We start from the raw sequence: 20980 nt of genomic DNA on the forward strand, positions 1-20980 counted from the left end.
GAGCCCCCAGGAAGGAGAGCATTCTGCAGCTTCCTCTACCCCTAGGGAATCGACTACACAAAACTTTATTCTAGCTGGCCATGGTGGCACTCACCTTTAATCCCAGAGCTTGAGGCTCGGAGGGAGGCAACTCTCTGTGCCTCTGAGGCCAGTTTGGTCTACATAGCAGTTCCGGGCCAGCCAGAGCTACATAGCAAGACCCTGTCCCAAAACAAACAAACAAACAAACAACTTCATTGCATACTGCAGGCACACAGGAAATACAAGCACAAGCGTCTCAGGGAAGGCAGCCAGCTGCCCCCACCCCACCCCATGCAGGAGTGTGTCCAGCCCACACTCCCGAGTTCCTTCTCCCGAGTCTGTGTCCATGCCATTAGAAGTTTGGGAGAGGCCATCTACAGGAGGACATGCCCACCCTTCCCATTCCTGGGGAAAGCTTTTGAAGGAAGCCCATCTTACACCTGGGAAGAACCTGGATCCTGGGTGGGGATCTGCATAGGGACCCCATTTCTACAGCTGATGTCCCCCCCCTCCCCGCGTCAATATTGAGATAGCATGTAGTGGGTATTCGTTCCACCTATGACTTTGGGGTACCAGCTCCTAGGGCGTGGCCGCTTGACTAGCTTAAGACCTGAGGAGCATGCTGCCTGGCCCTATCTTTACCATCCAAGAGAGAGAGTGACAAATACTCACTACAGTAGCATGAGGAAGTTAAGGAAGTGTCTCTCTGCACCCCCCTCGAGCCTAGTGCCCTGCAGGGCTTTTTCCATGTGTGACCAGTCCCTGGGGCCTCTTACCCCTCTCTCAGGGATCACAGGCATTTACTAAAGCTTTAAATTCCTGAATAGTGAGTAGCAGCACAGGCTGTGGGCTCTGGGTGCCCATCCAGGGGACATAGAGGATCATAAATTCCTAAATAGTAACAGCACAGGCTGTGGGCTCTGGGTGCCCACACAGGGGACACAGAGGATCGGCGAAGCACCCAGTTGTGTACTGAGCCGGGTGTCAGAACCTGAGCCCCAGAGTTCAGTGGTGGTAGCGGGAGCTTGGGGACCAGTGGGACAGGGGTCGTGCTGAGGGTGAGCCTGGCCAGAAGCTGCAGGGCTGTCTTCAAAGCTGATGCCCTCAGCCTTCGTGTATGACCTCAAGTAGGAGACATCCCTCTCAAGCCTAGGATAAAATGAGCATCCAAGGTTGAGTCCAGGCTCTAGGAGGCCCTGTGTTTTCAGGAGAACCCTGAAGATCCAGCAGGACCTCACATCTACTACGAACATGGTGCAGGACCTGGGGCCCACAGCAGCCACGGGTGGTGGTGGTGGTAGTGGTGGTAACAGCAGCCACGGGGTTGGGGGGTGGAGGTTGGGGGGTGGGGGGTTGCTCAGGGTGGTACCTCTGGCAGCACTGTCTTGGGAACCTTCTGGTTGAGGCGTGCTGTCTTCCCTGGAGATAGCAGAGGACAAGGCACAGTTTGCAGGACCCTGCCCGGCTTCATCTGCTCAGCAGTTACGGGGCATCTGCTTGGTTCCTGAGGGCTGTTCATGGCACACCACATCCAGCAGTTACCTAGGCTTGGCTGGGTTCTCCTTGGCACTCCTGGACACCCCCAAACCACCCCACAGCATGGAGCCTGCAGGACAGCAGACTCAGATAAACACGAGAAACGTGGAAGTATTTGTGCTCTTAATACAGAGCTGGGAGAACACAGGGAAGAGGATGTCAGAGCTGGCTTGTGCAGAAGAGCCCACCAGGGACCACACTTCAGCTGCCCCTTAGCTGAGTCTCTTTGTCCCTGTGGTTGTTTGCCTGCAGGTCAAAGGTGCCCAGGGGCAGAGGGACAATAGGGCCTTCGAACCCTACCCTGGAGACTTCTCTGCAATGAATTATTAGAGTTAGGGTGAGGAAAGAAGGCAGAAGGTGCCCCGAGGAGGGCCCCTGGGTGCCAAGACCAAACCTATGACTTGGCATGGGCCTCTAATTCGCTCATAGTGCCACCAGCGTGCCCCCCCACCCCCGCTCAATTAACAGGGCGGAGCCAGGGGAGGAAGGGGAGGGACCAGAGTTGGGCGGGGCGAGGTCAAGGGCAAGTCATCCTGCTGGGGCCTGCACTGCCGCCCCAAGCCTTGTGTTTCCCCCTGGTGGCCAAAATGGATTGCCAACCTGCCTCGGGAGGTGACGCCGGGCTCCAGGGCAAACACAGGAGCCCTCGAAGAGCCCAGAGTCCCTGAGCGGAGCTTCTGTACCCAGGACTCTTATTCGCTAGTGCTGGCACAGAGAGGTGTATTGAGCAATCCTGTAGACACCCAGGGCTGTTAGGGCGACCAGGCCATCCTCCAGTCAGAGTTCTGTGAGACAGACATGCATGACTTTTACGCGAAACTACAGCGAGGTGTGCTCAGATCCCTTTGAGAGGACCCTGGCAATGTGGTCTAGGGTAGGAGAGAGAAAAATGGAAGCAGAGTGAACAGTGTGTGGCGAGCAGCCAGCAGAGAGGCTCAAAACGAAGCAAGGTGACAGGAGCAGAGGAGGCCCGGGGGGGGGGGGGGGGGGGGTGGTGCTCATTCACGTCTTTCCTTGTCTCAAAGGCCTGGCTACCTGTGGCGGGTCTCTTTCCTGGAGGCAAGAGACAAGGTGGACAGAGTAATTAGCCGAAGGCCCATTCTCTGAGCAATGGACTCAGAGAGTACTCCTTAGTCTCTTCCTCCTCAGAGGCTGCCCCTCCCCCAGCCAGAGTGAAGCCGGAGAAGGTAGGTGTTTCAGGCGGAAGCAATGTGTGGGAAAGGTCCTTCTTCCGGTAGTTTGGAGCCACCCTGATTGGCAGTGAGTTCTTTGCCTCTTGGAGTATCCAAGAAGACCTCAGGCCCCCACTGTGCCACAGCTCCTGGCCTCGGAAGCAAAACCGAAAAAGAAAAGAACTCTGCTCTGGACAGCCCACAGCAGACCCACCCAGCCCAGTATGGGACAGTTGGATCTGGAGCATCATCGGTCCACCTGTCCTTGGGCTCCCTGTCGTCATCTGCACATAGGATTATCAAAGTCCCGGAGGCTCTCCAGGAGAGCCAACGCGACCGCAAAACCTTCCTCTACGCTGAAGGAAAAAGGGACTGACATTCCACCAAAAAAATTACATTCATCGCACTCCTCTCCACGCCCCACTTCTCCTCCACCTTGGATGTTATTTGCATTAAAATTGGTAAAGGGTGGGGATGATTGGGGTGCATTTAGGGTGATCAAGATTTTTTTTTCACTTTCCTTTATTAAGAAATTTTCTACTCACTTCACATACCACCCACAGATCCCCCCCCTCCTCCCACCCCCCAGGCCTCTCTCCCAAGCTACCCCGCATCTCCACATCCCCCAAATCGAGGTCTCCCACGGGGAGTCAGCCAGGCCCAGCACACTGAGCCTAGGCAGGTCCAAGCCCCTTCCCACTGCACCCAGGCTGTGCAAGGCGGGTGATCAGGATTTTTGGCGGACAGGGGGTGAGTATTGGAGGACAAGTGTCTGCAGACTGGGACTGAAATGCAACCGGAAGCCGGGTTCTACTTCTCTCTAACCCGCAGCGAACGCCCCAGGGGCCTTGCGAAAGCAAGATGCCTGGACAGGCTTGTGAGGTCACGGGCAGCCCCGCAGAAGCAGCACCTTTAGCGATGCATTGTCCGTTTTCCTTGCAAAGTTCCTCAGCTGCTCCGGGAAAGTTCTGGCAATCTTTGGCTAGGCTCATCTGAATGACTGGATCACGGAAGCGAGCAGGCTTCGCTGTCGCTCCTGCACCTGCAGCGCCGAGCGCAGCGGCCAGGTGGCGCTGTACTGCTCCGCGCGTCCCGCCGCGCCCCGCCCCGGGAAAAGCGAAAGCGGCTCTGGCGGAGGACGTGGGACACACCACCAAGGGCGCGCGCGGGGGGGGGTATGACCGGGAGCCGTGCGCGCGACTCCAACCGGCGGCGCTGCTGCCTCCGGCGCGCCTCCCCCTTGGACTGCTGGAAGAGGTGGTGCGCTCCGAGCGGTTCCCGGAGTTCCCAGGCTCCCGGGCAGGCCCGCAGCAGGCACCTGAGCACCGGGTTCCTGGGCACCCGGCGCCCGCTGCCAAGATGCTGGGGCTCCTGGTAGCGTCCTTAGCCCTGGCGCTCGCCTTCTTTGCGCTGCTGGACGGCTGGTACCTGGTGCGCGTGCCGTGTGCTGTTCTGCGCGCACGCCTGCTGCAGCCGCGCGTCCGCGACTTGCTGGCCGAGCAGCGGTACGCGGGCCGGGTGCTGCCGTCGGATCTGGACCTGCTGCTGCACATGAACAACGCGCGCTACCTGCGCGAGGCCGATGTGGCTCGCGCCGCGCACCTGACCCGTTGCGGTGTGCTGGGGGCGCTGCGCGACCTGGGCGCGCACACGGTGCTGGCCGCCTCGTGCGCGCGCTATCGCCGCTCGCTGCGCCTGTTTGAGCCGTTCGAGGTGCGCACCCGCTTGCTAGGCTGGGATGACCGCGCCTTCTACCTGGAGGCGCGCTTTGTCAGCCTTCGCGACGGCTTCTTGTGCGCCTTACTGCGCTCCCGGCAGCACGTGCTGGGCACCTCGCCGGATCGCGTAGTGCAGCACTTGTGCAAGCGCAGGGTGAGCAGCCCCACCCCGATGCCCCTGCCCTGTGCCACACCCAGCCCCCTCCCGCGAGGAAAACCTCTTTTAAGTTCTGGGACTGGTCTTGTATTGGAACACTTTGGCACGTTTCCTCTGTGTCCCCGCTATCTATGAATTAAGACTTTACAGTTAGGCTTAGCCATTTTTGAACCTGCCCCTCACCCCAGGGTTTCTGTTCCCTCCCTCTCTTGTAGAACTGAGATGCTCAGAGCACATCTCTCTACTAGGAGTTGAGTCTTAGTTCTGTGAGGTCTAGAGTGCTGAGTCACCCTCTCTGGTCTTCGACAGGTGCCTCTTTTTGAGCATGAGATAGAAGTATGGTCAGTTAGAAGCAGTTGCTGGGAATTCCAGGGGGCCTGAAACCCTCTTTTGCTCAACCTGCAGCTGAGAAGCCTGAGGTTGGATTGACCCCAGGAGACCACAAGCCTCGTGTCTTTCCAAGGTTAGAGGGAGGAGAGCCCTATACCTGCTGGGACCCAAGGCCCTTCCCCAGGGCCCACTCCTCCAAGCGTGGTGGCAGAGCCAGCTCCTTTAGTATGGCAACGGTGACCCTGGAGACAGCCAGGGTAGTGATGGTTGCCAGGGCAGGCTCCTGAAAGGTGCCAGGGCATGCCCCACCCTTTTGTGCCCTCTCTGGCCTTAGTTAGACAGGTGCCTCCTCTAGGGCCTAGGAATGACCTTACATCCATGCTTAGGAGCTATATCTGTAGAGACACACAGACTCAGAGAGATGGTGGCCAATTCGCCCAGTCTGCACAGCGATTGGTAGTAGACATGGCTCCCTGGCTTTTTGCCTTTGTTGAGTCATGAACTCCTAGGGGCTGTTGGTACTGGTTGGTACAGTGCATGTGAGGGGACCGGAGGTACAGTCACAGAAAGCAGTGACAGTGTGGAGGAGGTGGAACCCATGCACCCGGGCAACCCAGCTCAGCTGGAGGCCTGGGGTTGGCTGGGACTTGCCCTGGTTACTGGAACTATGTCTTGGGTTGAATTGGGTCCCAGGGAGAGGCAGATATGGTTCAAGACAGGCTGAGTCTGGGCTTGGGTCCTGTAATCTGAGGGGCTAGCCTGGGGCCATGTGCTAGGAAGGAATAACCCCGACTATGGATTGGTAGCAAGTACCCAGAAAGGACCCAGGCTATGGGCCAGCATTTCCCACCTGCTGTGTGGCACTCATCATGAGAGGTAAGAGCCTCTGCTCAGCCTCTACCCTCACCCTTCAGTCCTCAGAACCCATCTGCCAGGACTCACAGAAAGCAGCCTTGCTTGGCACTCCTGGAGGAGTGCCTTCCCATTCCCTGCCCCTCATCCCGATTTCCCCCAGGCAGCTGGTAGCTGGTCCACCAGCCAACCTCACAGGCTTTTGTCCGGTTCTGGAGACGGGACTCCAGCATGGCTCTGCGGATGAGGCCTAGCCAGTGTAAATGGGATGGAAAGAGCTAGGAAGGAGAAAATAGGTTAAGAGGGAATTGGGGAGGTACTGGGCAGGTGTCATAATGGGGCATGGTGCCCCGCAAGGTCACAGGCTGGAGCATGAGATCAGCAGAGGTCCAGAGGCAGGAGGGCAGCAGCCTGGCTGGTTGTCCCTCTGTGGTGCCGCTCCCTCACCACGACAGCGGGTGGCTCTCTGGAGCCTTAACTTCCTGTTCCCCTGCAGGTGGAGCCCCCTGAGCTACCAGAAGACTTGAAGCACTGGATCGCCTACAATGAGACCAGCAGCCAGCTGCTCCGTGCTGAGAGTGGGCTCAGTGACACCCCAAAGGACCAGTGACTGCCACGTCTGCGCCCTCCCTACCCTGCCTGTCAGCCGGTCCATTCCACAAAGTGGGCCACCTGGGCTGCACTCCTAGCCGGAGTGGCCTCGGATAAGCCTGGCTCCTTTTACCCGCTTGACACTCCTCTGTGCTTACCTCATCTTGGGCAGCTGTTGGGGTGGACGTTGTCCTGGCCCAGCTCTGCCTCCTGGGTCCCCATAGCATGACTGTTCGTGTGCCCAGATGAGCAGGATCCTGCAGCAGCGGAAGGGCCAGCACAGAGCCCAAAGCCAGGGCTGCTTGTGGCCAGGCAGGCCACAGTAGTCCTGGGTGTGGCTGGGACCTGCAGCTTACTCAGGGACAGCGGGCCCTCTGGAGGGTCACCTTAGACCAGGGAAGATCGGGCCAGGACCAGCCCAAAGGGCCCCTTGGAACACAGAAGGGCGAATGGAAGTTGGTCCCTGGCTAAGATTCTGGTGATGCCCACCACTAAGAGGATGCACCCTGTCTAGCCAGGTCACCAAGGCCAGGAGCCCTGGTGTAGGGGGTCCCATGACCATGCTGAGCACCTGCCCTGTCAGCTCAGGGAGGGGGAACAGCTGCTTGAAACTAGGCACTGCCTCCTTGCTACCTCTCTGGGAACCATACCTAGAGCCAGAGCCAAGAGCTTCAGTGATGCCCTGACCCTCACCTGCACCCCCCTTAGCCTCCCATGCTACTGTGCTTGCCTTAGTACTATCAAGGGGAAGCTGCAATCTGTTTTATTTAAAGAAAGCACAAGATTAAAGAGTTTAAAAGGCACGAATGCAGGGGGAGGTTCTCATTTCTGCAGCCCTACCACCCCTGCACAGACCTACCCACTCCCTGGATATGTCTTCTGGAGGAACGTGGGTGGCCTAGGGTGCCCAAGCTTGTGGGTGCCTCTGAACACAGGGCAAAGCCTGAGGAGTCGTGGGACTGAGGCCAAGCGTGAGCAGGCTAGAGCCCCAGCTGGCCTGCCTGCCTACCTTCATCCCCTCCTTGTCTACCCCCAGCCTGAGAACTTTGCAGTTCTAGTCACATGGACCCAGCCCAGCCTTTTCTGTCTCCTTCCGTAGAGTCCCAGGAAGGCCCCAGGAAGTCAGGAGGAAAATAGGGTACAGATAGCACTGGGCTCTTCATGCTCTTTGCGAGCAGGGCCAGTAGGATCCTCGGGACTTAGAGCAGATGTTTTATGGGGGGGGGGGGAGTGGGTTAATTTTAAATACGTACTCGGTGGTGGGGGAGGGGCGGAGAGGTTGTGCAGTCAGCCAGTCGTGTGCAGCTGAGAAGACCTGTCCCACACCTCTGCCTCCCCACCTCCCACCCTGAATCTGTAGTCATGTGGGTGGCTACTCATTGTCTTAATTTCAGGAGCTTTGGAGAGGGCTTTTGCCCTTTCAGGGCTTAGTGGAGTAGAGGGTAGGAGATGGGCAGAGAGTAAAGGGCCAAGGGCAATCTAGAGGTGAGGGTCCTTAGGAGGATGTATGGCTGGATCATAGCAGGCATCTGGAGCGCTGCCAGACGGTCCCACTGGGACTCCAGATAGGAAGCGGTAGGACCAACTATGCCTCTATGTCTCTGCCGTCACGGCTGGAGGGGCCTGGAGGTGGAGTTCCCTGCTTAATGACCTAGATGGTAGTCGTGCATCCGGATGTGTTCATAGGTGGGTAGCTTCAAGGTCACCCATGAGGCAAGGGCTTTTGCAGTCCTCTGTTGTCACTGGGGACCCGGTAGCTGAGCCGAGCTTGTGTCTCAGCGAGCTGGTCCCTCGGGTGCTAAGCCACAGCTCTCCTGCCTCCCCCCATGGACTCAAGACCAGGATTAGGCTTTACTGGTTTCTACCATTCCTACCAACTGCCTTTCTGAAGAGGGCTGAGGCAGTACCCCAGCTTCTCCACTAGGGGGTGACATCTGCCCAGTCTCCACAGCGAACCGATCGCCCTGGCCTCTTGCCTCCAAATCCGAAGCTCCGTGAGGCCCTCTGAAATTAAGCTACAGTGCAGGGGAATTGCCCCACTGGGGGAACTGCATGTATGGAGTTGGCCCTAGAAATGGTGTTAGCTGGTGACTTAAGGGGCCAGGTTGGCAGCACAGAATGTTAGGGGGAAGAGGTGTTTCACACACCCCTTGGGTCCTGAGGGACCCTGTTGTTGTCCCGGTAATTCTCCCCTGCCCTTGCATTCTGTTGGACAGCCTGCTACCTTCTTCACAGTACCCAACCCAGCAGTCCTGGTTGCAGATGAGACTCCAGGACCATCCCCCCGCCGCCCCCCCAGCTGGGAGAGTCCAGGAAGTGCTCAGGGATGCGGCATTAGTGCCTGGGGTCATTCAGGCTCCACAGCGGCCACACACCTCACAGATGGCAGAGCACTGTGGAAGGGACAGCCAGAGGCAACACTGGTTTTGGGGAAGCAGCAGCCACAAGGTAAGGGCTCTTGGGTCCTAAGGAACGTGGGCTCCTGGCTGGGGAGGCAGCCCCTGAGTGTGCACTGTCCTCCACCCTGTGCCCTCAGGAGCAGTCCGGGCCACTGCCCCTGGGAGTGCTCTGGGTCCAGCCTGGCGTTGGGCCTGGAGATAAGTAAACATTGGCTGCAGAATTAACCCCCAGCTGTCTGAAGGAGTGGGCAGGCCATTCTAAGAGTGGGGTGGTGGGGGTGGTGGCGATGACAGATTTGTGGAGATGGACACCCCAAAAAGACTATGGTAGAGAGGCTGCTGATCTTCCGTCTACCTCCCTTTGTGCCCTCCTGTATCGTTCCTGGCAGATTTGGACAGACCACAAATTCCTGGAAGCAAATCCCAACCTCAAGCTTCCTTTCTGGGACAGGATGGTGTCCAGGGTGCAGGGGGAGATTATTAGGGGAGGGTTTCCTGGGCTGAGGAACCTGCCCTGGACTGACTGAGACGGGCTAGTGTGCAGAAAGAGTGACCCAGGAGACCTTTTCCTCCTCTAAGTTTATGTCTCTTCGTCTGAGACATAGAAAAACAACAACAACAAAACCCTTGCATGAGAATGAGTCAGGGAAAGCCTTGCATGAGAATGAGGGTCGGCCTGGAACATGCCAGAACATAGCCTGTCTTCCCTGCAGGCTTATCTTTGGGTTCCCAGTGCCCAGCAAGGACAGAAGCCCCCTCACCCTTGGCTTATTTTATTTTCCACAATTTGGGGGGGGGGGGACAGAGTGAGTGGCCTGAGGCCCAGCGAGCTCTGCTCACAGAGCCGTGCAGGCAGAGATGACTGCAGGAGGCACCAGGCCCTGCCAGGAGAGTAGCTAGAAGAGGACCGAGGCTCCCCGTGTGCCTAGAGGCCGGTCACCAAGCCCGGAAAGCCCGAGTTGCAGAGATCACGGAAGCAGCAGAAGACGGGATGGGCAACCCCGATGCCGTCAGGGTCGGTGGCCACGCAGGAGCTGGAGCAGGAGCGGGTCACCATAGGACTGTGGTTGAAGGGGAACTCTGCAAGACGGGCGGACGTCAGAGCCCGAAGTCACGATAGCGCCTGTCTCGCCCTGCAAGCCCTTCCCGTGTCATTCTGCCTTCTCCGACTCCTCCCGTAGCCCGCATCCCAGATCCGCCCAAACCCCAGCTGTGGCACGTCTATTCATATTAGCAGCAGCCTCTGTGGAGCATGCGCACTCCCAGGTCCTGAGTGGGCGCTCTAGCCCAAGTCACAGTAGCAAACCCTGACAGAGCCAGGGTTTAAGCCAACGGTTAACCTCTACCTATCTCCACTCCCCTTATTCCCCTGCAGTTATCTCAGTGCGGGTGCTTAAGGGGCCGTGCCTCTACATGCACGCACACACGTGCGCACATCATTCCTGCCCCTCTGCCTCCTAGGCTGAGCAGAACAATGGTAGATGAAAAGAAGCATGGGAGAAAGGTAAACCTGACCCCAGGTGGACCCCCCCCCCAACCCTTGACTGCGCCCAGCCTTACCGGCTTCCACTGTCTCCAGTATGGTCTTACAGGCTGTGTCTTCCAGCTTGCACTGAGCAATATTCTTGCATGAGTTGATGGCCGTGGGCTGCTCACAGGTATAGCACCTGAAGGCCTCACCTGTCAAGGGTTGGGGGCGGGCACAGTCTCACCACCTAGCTCCAGGGGCCCGTATTGGAGCCAGGTAGATGTGAGTGAAAGTGGCCTCCTGAGATTCTTCAGGACCCAGATGGCTGGCTGACAGACACCGTGTCCACCATCCAAATCTGTCTTCCCTCCCTGGAGAACAGGCCATGGCCATGACACCTGTCCCAGGTGAGATCTAAGACCCAGGAGGCTCACCAGGGGTCCAGAGGATGCCTTGGTCATAAAGCCTCCCAGCACCTCTCTCTTATTGGGAGATGGAGTGAACTGAGGCTCACAGCAGAGTCCCCCTGCCAGTCTCACTCCCAGCCACTCACCATAGCCCATGCTCCAGGCTGCTAAGAGCAGCAGCCACATGGCCCAGCGAGAGGCCATTCTTCAGTACCCAGAAGCTGGGAGCCCTGGCCGGTCTCATATTTGAGGATTTATACTCAGCCTCCGGCTTCGGCTCCTGGGTGTTGTCAGAACCAGTGTGACTCAGTAGGGCGGCACAGGGCTGGGGATGTGGGTGGTGGATGGGAGCCATCATCATTTACCACCCTGGGGTGGGGCCCCTCTATGGACTTCTTGGGAGCCCCTGTCTGGGAGCCCCGGTCCTACATCTGCTGGCAGACCTCCAGGACTAGACACCCTGCCCTGCTGTTCTGGAACAACTCCAAATGAGGAAGCCTTTTAGAGCTTGGCTCAACTGGCCCTCTGATGAACCTCTTGCCTCAACTGTCTGAGTGAATCCAGTAGGCCACATAGCCCCAGTTCTGAGGACCCCTGAGGCTTAGATGCAAGGCTGCCTTAGAGCTGCCTGATACAGGGAGCCTCACAGGAACTGTACCCCCCCCTGCCTAGGCAGTGCCCAAGACTGATGTACTGTGTCCCCACAAAGTAGAGGCTGAGCCAGTGTGGAGAGCGGGGAGTGGCTGGTGAGGTGTAGGTGCTTGGAGGGTGGAGATAGATATGGGGCATTAGACTGACCACTACCACCAGACCCCTGACCATTAATGAATGGCTTGTAGACCAAGCTTGAGCTTCTTGGGTTTAGTTCTGGCAACAGGACTCCACCTACCCCCTAGCCTCCTGGCCTGACAGTCTCTCCTGACTTCCTATGACTTTTCCTGTGCTGGGCCTTTCACATGATGGGCACACTGGCTGTTTTCCCATGTCATAAGGACCATCTGGGCCTTCATCCTCTACAGCCCAACCAAGTTGAGGGCTCTTTGCTTTTTCTCTGTTCTCCAAGGTTCTAATGTGTGGCTATGTAGGTGGATGTGTGTGGGAAGGGAGGCAGATGAAGGAAGGGAAAAAGGGTGAAAAGACAGGTGGATAGATGGATGGATGGATGTTGGGATGGATGGGTGGAGGATGGGTGATGGATGGACAAGTAGATGGATAGATGCACAATGAATAAATGACTAACTTCATGGATAGATGGATGATGGATGGATGGATGATGGATGGATGGGTGGGTAGATGGATGGATGGGTAGATGGATGGATGGATGGGTGGGTGGGTGGATGGATGGATGGGTGGAGGATGGGTGATGGATGGACAAGTAGATGGATAGATGCACAATGAATGAATGATTAACTTCATGGATGGATGGATGATGGATGGATGGATGATGGATGGATGGAAGGGTAGATGGATGGATGGATGGATGGGTAGATGGATGGATGGACGGGTGGGTGGATGGATGGATGGATGGATGGATGGGTGGAGGATGGGTGATGGATGGACAAGTAGATGGATAGATGCACAATGAATGAATGATTAACTTCATGGATGGATGGATGATGGATGGATGGATGGGTAGATGGATGGATGGATAGATGGATGGATGGATAGATGGATGGATGGATAGATGGATGGATGGGTGGGTGGATGGATGGGTAGGTGGGTGGGTGGATGGATGGATAATACTTGGCTAAAAATAAGTGATGATGGATGGATGGATGGATGGATGGATGGATGGATAGATGGATGGATGGGTGGGTGGATGGATGGATGGATGGATGGGTGGATGGATGGATAATACTTGGCTAAAAATAAGTGATGATAGATAGATGACTGCATAGGTAGGGTGGCAGCCCGCATGTGTGTCTCTGTCAGGGGTTGGTGACTGGGCCACCTGTTACAGACTGTCAGAGCAGAGTTATAGCCTGACCTTTTGATAGGATGGGAACCGAGAAGGAGCTCTGGGCCAGGGATGAGTTTTTCTTTTGGCTTTTCAGGTCTTTCTATGTGTGGCCTTGGGATGGTCCCCAGACCTTGGTTTCCTGTTTATGGGTTGCTAGGGCAGAAGTGACCTGGCTCTGTAGGGTGAGGCCATTGTACAAGGTTGACATGAAAGTAAAGAGAAGGTGTGGCTTACAGAGGGAGGGACTGCAGTTCCTACAAGTTAAATAGTGGGGCCACTCATCCCTGAGGCTCTGTCCACAGACCACACCTAGAGGTTGGGAGAGGAGCCAGGGAATGTCTGCTTCTGAAGCCTGGGAGACTGAGCCTAGATCTGGCCTGCTGGGTGACCCAGGCCTGCTCACCAGGCACCCACTCTGGCCTCCCCTTCTTTCATCTGTAAACTGGGCGGATGAGCATCTACGGTACCATGCTCAGCAAAAGTGGATCTTTATGGTCCCGTAAGGTCCTCTGAACCACAGTGCAGGTGAACTTGGAGCCCAGGGCTGGGGAGAGAGTGTTGATGCACAGTGCAGGCTTTTGTACTGTGGACAGCCCATACTGACATGAGGTTGACCCAAGGTCACCTGAAGGGCCTGCTTGTCCTGGCTTTGGAAAGGAGGGATGACCTTACCGGTCAGTGATGGCAGGGGAGGTGCTGGGTGGAGCGGCAGCCAGGAGAGGGCACACAGCATTCTCGTGGGGGACCCTGCCACTCCTCTAGTCGCCCTGCCCCCCCCAATTGGTAGCATTGTGTCTGGATAGACACTGCTGGGCAGGGCAAAATTTATGCCCTTGTTTGCCAGCTTCTTCGTGCCAGTCCACACCCTCGCCATTGGTCCCAGGTCTAGAACCTGGAGACCGGTTTTGAGCCCAGCACAGGACAGTGTGTGACTTGGAGGGCTAGTTCGCCCTTCGGAGCCGGGGACAGAACTGCTCCACGGACCTGAGTGCCGCAGCTGCTGTGGTGTGGCCGTGGGCCAGCCATTCTTCCTCTCTGAGCCCGTCTAATCTTTAAATTGGAGTGACGACGGTCCCAGCCCTTGGGGTTGCTAGAATGCTGAAACGAGGGAATGTCTGTAAAACCTGCCCAGGCCAAGCAAGACTGCCTGCAGAAACAAACAGGGGCTCTGACAAGATCCCCCCAAATTATCTCTCTTGCACCTGCCCTGACAAGGACCCCTAGGTTCCTCTCCTGGTCTGTCCAGGCACCTGAGGAAACCCTCACCTTTTATGCAAGCTGGAACCATGGCCTCTTCCTGTTCCCTCCCATCCAGCTGGCTACCGTCCAGCCCTAGCCGTCTGTCAGATCACCCTGTCTGTTTCTAGGAGTCTGGCTCCTCCTCCTTGGCCATATCCTCCTACCTTCCACTGAAAGGCACTGGTTAAGATGCAAATCACTCCACTTACTACTCTTCTCAGAAACTTCCCCTGGGTTTCTACTGCCTTCGGGACAGAATGTTCCACCCTTGGTACTTGATGCTCGCCCTTCCTGCCTCGTGCTGGAATATCGGCGTTGCATGTGGAGGAACATTTTTTTCCATTGTTCGGAGTCCCTTCCTACTCCCAACCCAGACCTGGCCATGCTGACTGTTGAGAGCATTTTCTGGAGGAGGGAAGGAGGGATGGACAGGGGGTGACTGGATGGATAATAGAATAGATAGATGATGTGAGAGGATAGATGGATGAGTGGAAGATGAAGAAAATGGTAGGTAGATAGATGGAATTGTGGGTGGGTGGGTAAATGAATGGATGGTTGAAGAGACAGAGGATGGATAGGTAAATGGATGCGGGGATGGTGGACAGGTGATAGGTAAGATGGATGGGATGGGCAAGTAGATGAATAGATTAAAGAATGGGTAGCCACCCCGCACAGTGGTACTTGGAAAGTGGAGGCAGGAGAGTCAAGAGTTCAAGGTCATCTTCAGCTACAAAGTGAGTTTGAAATCATCCTGCTCTGCATGAAACCCTGTCTCAAGAAATGGATGGAGAGATGAAATGATGGATAGTTGAAGGGATGGAGAATGGATGGGTGTATGGATTAGAGGATGATGGATAGGTGATAGGAGAGATGGATGGAAGGATGTGTTGTGATTAAATGTATGGAGAGGTGGATAGACAAGATGATAAATGAATGGATGGAGTAAAGGATGGATAAATAGATGGGATGATGGGCAAGTGTGAAAATATAAGATGGGTGGAAATCAATGAGTACTAGAACAGATGAATGGGAGAATGGATGAATGGATGGATGGGGTGGTAGACAGAGGGATAAAAGGGTGGATGGATGAGTGGTGGGGTTTGTGGGCAGTTGAAGTTAGGGGTTTGTTGTTTCTTCCAAAGAGATCTAGGATAATGCTGTCTATAGCCCAGCCTGGACCTCAGACTGGCCTCTCCCCAAGGTACAAATGGCCTGTCTCGTAGCTTTTGCAGAGCTCAGTTGTCACAGGCCTGGAAACCCCGGGATTGAAGGGCTCATCTCCTTTCAGTCCTGCCCCTGCTCCCTAAAAGAAATCTGTCTCCGAGCGTGTCACTTGGGAACTTAAATCTGGTTCTGTGTTCAGGGCAAGAGCAAGGCTGGGATGCAGAGAGGTGGTCTGTTTACTTCTGATTTCAAGGCCAGAGGTGTGTGTTGGGTGTGTGTGTGCTGGAGCTGCCAGGCCCCAGGAAAGGGTTAGAAGTTACCCTATCAACCAGCCCTGGGTTGGAGTGGGCCACTGAAGGCCCAAATCACTTTTCCCTTCTCTGCCTGGAGCTGAATCTTCTTCCAGCTAAAGTCAGAGGCCATCAGGCCAAACTCTGCCATATCTGCCTCCTGCTGCCTGATAAATTTGCTGGATTGCCACATTGGTCAGGCCCTTGGTCAGGATGGGGACCTGCTGAAGCACCTCACTTCTGACCAGTGAACTAGAGAGGGGACCAGCTGACAGGCTCGGGTTTAGCTAGTCCAAAGACAGGGACAAGTCTCCGGAAGAGAGGCTCACAGCCAATGAGACTGAGGTCAAAGAATTTTCTGGGTTCCGCATAACTGATACCTGGGGGAAAAAACCACAAACTGAAACCCCTCCGGGGCAATACACTGGGTCCTGATCCTGGTCACAGACAAAAATAATGTTAGTTTTAGACAGCTTCCTAATCCCTGGCTATAAACTGGGACTTACTCTCTGGTCATAGCTTGAGCCCTGCTCTCTGGTCATAGACTGAGCCCTGCTCTCTGGTGATAGCCAGCCCAGATCTCTCATCACAGATGAGCCTTGTCCTCAGTCTCTGTGGTGGTCTGTGGAGTGCCTGTACATTTGTAAGGGCTCGTGTTAGACAAGAGAAGTCAGGTGAGAAAGTGTGCTAGGATGATAGGACCATGCCCTCCTGTTGACAAAGTTAGAACTCAGAATCACACACCCAGATGTGGGTACCCAAGCTAGCACAAGAACCGTAGGTTTTCGTTATCCACATTCCAGAAGTCTACCCCCCACCCCCAGTCTCCCTTCAGATAGAGAGCCACAACGCTTGGGATTGGTTTTACCCCAAGACGTGCGGAGGGTCTCACTAGACGGTTGGAGCCCTGACCCCAGGAGCCGGCCCAGAAGTGAAAAGCTCCACAGGAGACAAGGATGGGGACCCCTGGGTCCCAGGGACAGGGAGCCCCCCAGATCTTCAGTATCCTCTTCTCCGCGTATGGGGTGTCCTCAGTGGCACTTGGTCATGGGACCCTAGCCTGGAACCAGAGGTTATGACCAGGAGGAAGGGCCCTGGATCCAGGGTCAAGGATTGGAGTAACAATGGAAGCAAGATAATGCCACTCCATCTCAGCCTAGCTGAAGATGCCACCAGCTGAATGAGAGGCTGATTCCTCCAGAGGCCCAGAGCAGGGAAGGTAAGTGAGGCATGCTAGTGAGGGGCAGCAGAGCCATCTGCATGCCAGGGAGGAGAGAGGTGGGTTCCAGCAGGAGAGGAGGCATCTTGGCGGTGAACTTCTCTAGCCCAGCCTCTGCCCACCTATCAAGCTCCCCACAGGCCCTACGACCTAGAAGGCAGCAATTACCTGGTCTGCGTGGGTGTCCCCGGCTTGGTGACTGACTGTCCCTTGCTTATGATTTTAAACTTTAGGAGACAGGAGAGAATGGAGGGATAGAGATGGAGTCAGAGATGTAGCAAGGAGGCCCCTCTCCCTGCCCACAAGGCAGGTCAGTACCCAGAAAGGAGACTCAAGAGGCTGATGCAAGTGACCGTTGTACTTCTTCAAGGCGTCAGGGAACTGGGCTGTCAGGGATAAGGGGGCAGAGCAAGATGGCCATGGCTTTACAGCAGGAGCCCCAAGAGAAAGATCAGGACCAGGGCAAGGACCAGGCCACCAGGACCGCCCAGGCTGGGGGCCCCATCCACGTTGCATAGATCAGAATTGCAGCAGGACACTGGCCGGGTTAGCCCAATGCCATCCACGTCTGAGGGCTCACACTTGCTGGCGCAGGACTTGGTCACCGTGGAGTCCCCCAAGAAAGGGAACACTGTAGGATGGGAAAAGTGTCAACCAGAAGGGTCATGCCCCAAGCCCAGGGGCCTCCCGCTCTGGGGTCACCCACCCCACTGGCCTACATCCCTCTTTCACCAGGACCGCTGAGTGACTATGACATACAAAGAACGCCGATGGCATCTTGCATTGGTCTGTTGGGTGATTTGCATGTAATCCAGAATGTAAAACCCAAACTGTAAGAGAGCCAGCCCTTCCCAGGGGCTTCTGCAAGTGCCTCCCATCACGAGGGGAGAAGGGGAGGAAGGCCTGATGGCTGGGACAGAAAGTCTTTTAGTGGAAATGGTGTAATGGTGGTACGGGTTGTGTGGAAACCCAGCTGGCCGAGATCACTGGTCTGGAGGGGCTATGACACCGGACGGACCCCAGTTCCGTCCCACCCAGAACCTACTGACCAATCTCCCGGGAATAGAGCGTGGTCTTGCACATGGTTTCATTGATTCGGCAGGTGGTGACGGTGACACAGTTGGACACGCTCACAGGATCCTGACAGGTATAGCACTGCAAGGCCAGGGCTGGGAGAGACAATGAGAGGACAGTGAACAGGCCTTGCTCTTCCAAAACCCCAGCAACCGTCTGCGGGTAATGCCCAGCTCTGTCACGGAGGCTTAGTAGAAGGAGACAAGGACACTAACCAGAGGCTAGCTGCCCACTGACCAAGCTCAGGGATGACACCACAACCATTGAACTAGGGTCTTACAGAATGTGCCTCTGGAACAACGGGCTCAGCCTGGGGCCGGGATGAGGACAGCTGGTTTGGAATGATCATCAACACACACACACACACACACACACACACACACACACACACACACACACACACACACACCACACACACACACCGAGACCACAGCCACAGGCCAGTTTCAAGCAGACATTGTTAAGGCAGGTACTTTTCCACTTCCTCATCACCAACTGTCCTTCTGCTGAAGTGCTGCCTGTCCTGGGGTCAGGCAAGCAGGTCCTTGGAGCACTGGGGTGGGAGCTGCACCTAGGAGCTCACAGGTACCCGCTTGGCACAGGTGTCCTCCCTGAGGGCAGGGGTGCAGGTGTAGAGCCTAGCTGAAAGGCACTGTGCTTCATCTCGGCAGCATCCCAGTCCCAATCCCAGGAGCCGCCCCCCCCCCCCCCCCCCCGATATGCTTGACTGTCTCCAACTGGTCCAAGCAATCCAGAGTCACAGGGAAGTCACCTCCCCTCTCCCCCAGTGACCCGGCAGGGCTTCTGTCTCTGGCAAACTCAAAATCTCTAGAAATGTATGGAACTATCTGGCTTAGGTCCACACCACAGAGAGCCTAACTGGTTGAGTGCCAGTATCATGTAGGCACCGCGTGTTCTCTTGAACCCCGAGTCCAGTGGTCACCCCATCTCTGGATGTTTCTGGGTCGCCTTTCCCCCACTACATCTCCATTGTACCCAGAGTCCTAGGCAATTTGCCCCAGTGTCACAGTTCTCCCCTCTCCCCCAGCTCAAAGGCTTTCCCTAGAAAATATGCTGACCGCTTGTAGCTCCCAGCTGGCACCTAGGACTTTGTTACTGCCTTCTGCCCATCTGGCCGGCCCCAGCTCTGCCCACATCCCCTCTGAAACTCCCCCTCCCCCTCCCCCTCCCTGTGAGGTACTGTCTCTGAGGACAGTCCTGGGAAGCACGAACCTGCCGCCCCCATACTCCCCCATGCTCACCAAGCTCCCCGCAGGTGGCCAATACCAGTGCCAACAGCACCATCCAGGTCCCCTGCATAGTCCCAGTGCTCACTCTGGCCTGCCAAGTGGGGATGCTGGAATGCCTACAGTGGTGTGGTGGTCTGACCGGTTGGCAAAGCAGATTAGAAGGGGAATCAGATTTCTGGAGGGCCTGCCCCGCCTCCTTACCAACACCCCATTCTCCAGGGCACTCCTCAGGCTCCTTCCTGACCATACCCAGCCCCCCTCAGACTGTTCTTTCAGCTCCACCACTCAAAGCTGTCTCCTTGGTCCTGGGGTTGCTTTCCTCCCCCCACAGGGGCCCTTCTACACCACCCCTGCAAACTCCTAGCCAAGGGAATCTTCCAGATTCCTCCCTCTGGGACAGGTCAGGAGTTTCCAGGATGCACAGAATGGGATGGTGGGGCTTGGGGTCTCCTGCCCACTCCCAGCTTTCTTAAAGACCCTTTGCCTTGTGGCCAGCTACTGTCTGCAGAGCAGAGCAATGGCCTGTCAGCTCTGGGCCAGAATCTTTCCAAGGTGATCTTGTGCCCTCCCAGCTCCTCTGAAGTCGTCAGTGGGAAGGTGGGGGTGTGCTGAATTGCCACTGACAACCAGTCCAGAGTTTGCTCAAAGGCCTAAGGGACAAAGACAGACCTTGCTTGCTCCACAGGAAGGTTTCTGAAGGGAGGGTGAGATGGGGAGGGCCCAGGGTTGCTTTGGGGACCACTACCCCATGTTTCCTGGAGGGCCATCCACTCTGGGCTTGTCTGTAGACCTTGATCTCAAATGGCCCATGGATTGGTCTTGGGCAGGACTTCTCTAGGCCCATTTCCATCCCTCCACCTCCCTCCCCTGAAGGTCAAGGGGTTGGAGCAGTGGTTCTCAACCTGTGGCTAGCAAGCCCTATCTCCAAAAAATTTACATTACGATTCATAATAATAGCAAAATTACAGTTATGAAGTAGCAACGGAAGTAATTTTATGGTCGGGCTCACCACAACATGAGGAACTGTATTAAAGGGTCAGAGCATTAGGAAGGTTGAGAACCACTGGGTTGGAGGGAAAGAAGTTTTCTCTCTGTCTCTCTCTATCTCTGTCTCTCTCTCTCTGTCTCTCCTTCTCTCTCCCTCTCCTCTCTCTTCTCTGTCTGTCTGTCTGTCTGTCTGTGTGGTGTCCTTGCCCCAGACAGGAGGCTGTGACAGGGATCCCCATGACCTGGCACCACCCGCTGCCCCCCCGATTCCCCGTAGGCATCTCCCTAGAGTACCCTATTTCGATTGAGAAGTGTGGGGGTGGGGGCGCAGCTGCCAGATTCTTTGCTAGTGGTCAAGACCACACTGTTGCTGGACCTCCCAGGAGGCTTTGTGGGGGCGGGGGCATCCAAACCTCACTCCTGTCCCGGCTCTGCTCCTGCTGCCCCACAGCAAGGGCTGTCCATTCTTGCCTCTCCCCTGCCCATCCAGTTAAAGTGATCTTTGTGAATCTCTACCATGGTCCTTTTAGGGTCCCAGGGTTTTCCTGCCAAGCAGCTCCACTGGGGTCTGGCTTCACCCTGCAGTGGAGATCCACATTTGCCTAGGCACCGGACCAACCACTGTGTTTTCCAGGGCTTTCCTAGCCTAGAATGAGTCAGAGACTCAGCCTACCAACTGTATTTTTCCTCTTGACAGTTCTGGAGGGACAGGGTACTAATTAATTTTAGTGTGGATAAAGCAACAAGGTTCTCAGAAGCTAATTGACTGAGACAAGGTCACCTAGCAAGCCAGGCAGCATCCCAAGCCTGTCTGAGTTTGCAAATCATTCACCACGCGTGGCCATGACCACACGGCAGCGGGCACAGATGGGCTGAAGTTGACTGGATAAGAAAGCCCACTCTACACTCAGTCGAACCCAGTCCCTCCACCACACCCAGCTCAGCTCAGCTCCTTCCTGTCCTCAGGCCCAGGGGCCCCACCTCTGCCTTACCCCCTGGAATATACCTGGCCCCTAAGCGTCACTGCCTCTAGAGTTTCCACTCACTGCACTGGGAGACCCAGGCTGTACCTGGGAAGCTTCCATCATGGGGCAGGGAGGAATGTAACCCAGCCAGGGTCTGGGCTGGCTCTCTCTGGGAGGCCTC

General features: G+C 56.0%; 3 protein-coding genes across 4 annotated transcripts; 1 reads left to right on the forward strand and 2 right to left on the reverse strand.

The window, feature by feature from the left end:
- The first annotated feature begins 3379 nt into the window (after positions 1-3379).
- Positions 3380-7180, forward strand: Them6 (thioesterase superfamily member 6). 2 transcript variants are annotated; one of them, XM_052748013.1, is made up of 2 exons: positions 3380-4442; positions 6283-7180. In XM_052748013.1, the coding sequence occupies exons 1-2, from the start codon at positions 3726-3728 to the stop codon at positions 6394-6396; spliced, it is 831 nt and encodes a 276-aa protein (XP_052603973.1). In that variant the 5' UTR covers positions 3380-3725; the 3' UTR covers positions 6397-7180. The 2 variants fall into 2 exon arrangements, with proteins under 2 accessions (XP_052603973.1, XP_052603972.1); XM_052748012.1 differs by having other exon boundaries at positions 3405-4601.
- Positions 7181-9577: 2397 nt separating this feature from the next.
- Slurp1 (secreted LY6/PLAUR domain containing 1) lies at positions 9578-10855 on the reverse strand. Its single transcript, XM_052748014.1, has 3 exons — positions 10798-10855; positions 10337-10456; positions 9578-9856 (listed from the first exon to the last, which is right to left on the reverse strand). Exons 1-3 carry the CDS (start codon positions 10853-10855, stop codon positions 9702-9704), a joined length of 333 nt encoding a protein of 110 aa, XP_052603974.1. The 3' UTR covers positions 9578-9701.
- A 6093-nt stretch (positions 10856-16948) lies between these two features.
- Lypd2 (LY6/PLAUR domain containing 2) lies at positions 16949-19156 on the reverse strand. The gene is made up of 3 exons (XM_052747435.1): positions 18860-19156; positions 17573-17692; positions 16949-17154 (listed from the first exon to the last, which is right to left on the reverse strand). The coding sequence occupies exons 1-3, from the start codon at positions 19092-19094 to the stop codon at positions 16949-16951; spliced, it is 561 nt and encodes a 186-aa protein (XP_052603395.1). The 5' UTR covers positions 19095-19156.
- Between the last annotated feature and the right edge of the window lie 1824 nt (positions 19157-20980).

Source organism: Peromyscus californicus, unplaced genomic scaffold (assembly GCF_007827085.1).
Source record: "Peromyscus californicus insignis strain IS unplaced genomic scaffold, ASM782708v3 Scaffold_20__1_contigs__length_68692818, whole genome shotgun sequence".
Classification (NCBI taxonomy): domain Eukaryota; kingdom Metazoa; phylum Chordata; class Mammalia; order Rodentia; family Cricetidae; genus Peromyscus; species Peromyscus californicus.

What these genes read in the sequence shown, in the direction of transcription:
- Them6 (XM_052748012.1), top strand. Translation starts at nt 3,726, where the DNA reads ATGACTGGATCACGGAAGCGAGCAGGCTTCGCTGTCGCTCCTGCACCT. An exon ending in AGCACTTGTGCAAGCGCAGG is followed by an intron (nt 4,602 to 6,282) that starts GTGAGCAGCCCC and finishes GTTCCCCTGCAG; the next exon opens with GTGGAGCCCCCTGAGCTACC.
- Slurp1 (XM_052748014.1), bottom strand. Translation starts at nt 10,855, where the DNA reads ATGGCCTCTCGCTGGGCCATGTGGCTGCTGCTCTTAGCAGCCTGGAGC. An exon ending in AGCCTGGAGCATGGGCTATG is followed by an intron (nt 10,457 to 10,797) that starts GTGAGTGGCTGG and finishes AACCCTTGACAG; the next exon opens with GTGAGGCCTTCAGGTGCTAT. An exon ending in ACTGGAGACAGTGGAAGCCG is followed by an intron (nt 9,857 to 10,336) that starts GTAAGGCTGGGC and finishes CCCGTCTTGCAG; the next exon opens with AGTTCCCCTTCAACCACAGT.
- Lypd2 (XM_052747435.1), bottom strand. Translation starts at nt 19,094, where the DNA reads ATGGTCAGGAAGGAGCCTGAGGAGTGCCCTGGAGAATGGGGTGTTGGT. An exon ending in GGCCACCTGCGGGGAGCTTG is followed by an intron (nt 17,693 to 18,859) that starts GTGAGCATGGGG and finishes TGTCTCTCCCAG; the next exon opens with CCCTGGCCTTGCAGTGCTAT. An exon ending in GCTCTATTCCCGGGAGATTG is followed by an intron (nt 17,155 to 17,572) that starts GTCAGTAGGTTC and finishes CCCATCCTACAG; the next exon opens with TGTTCCCTTTCTTGGGGGAC.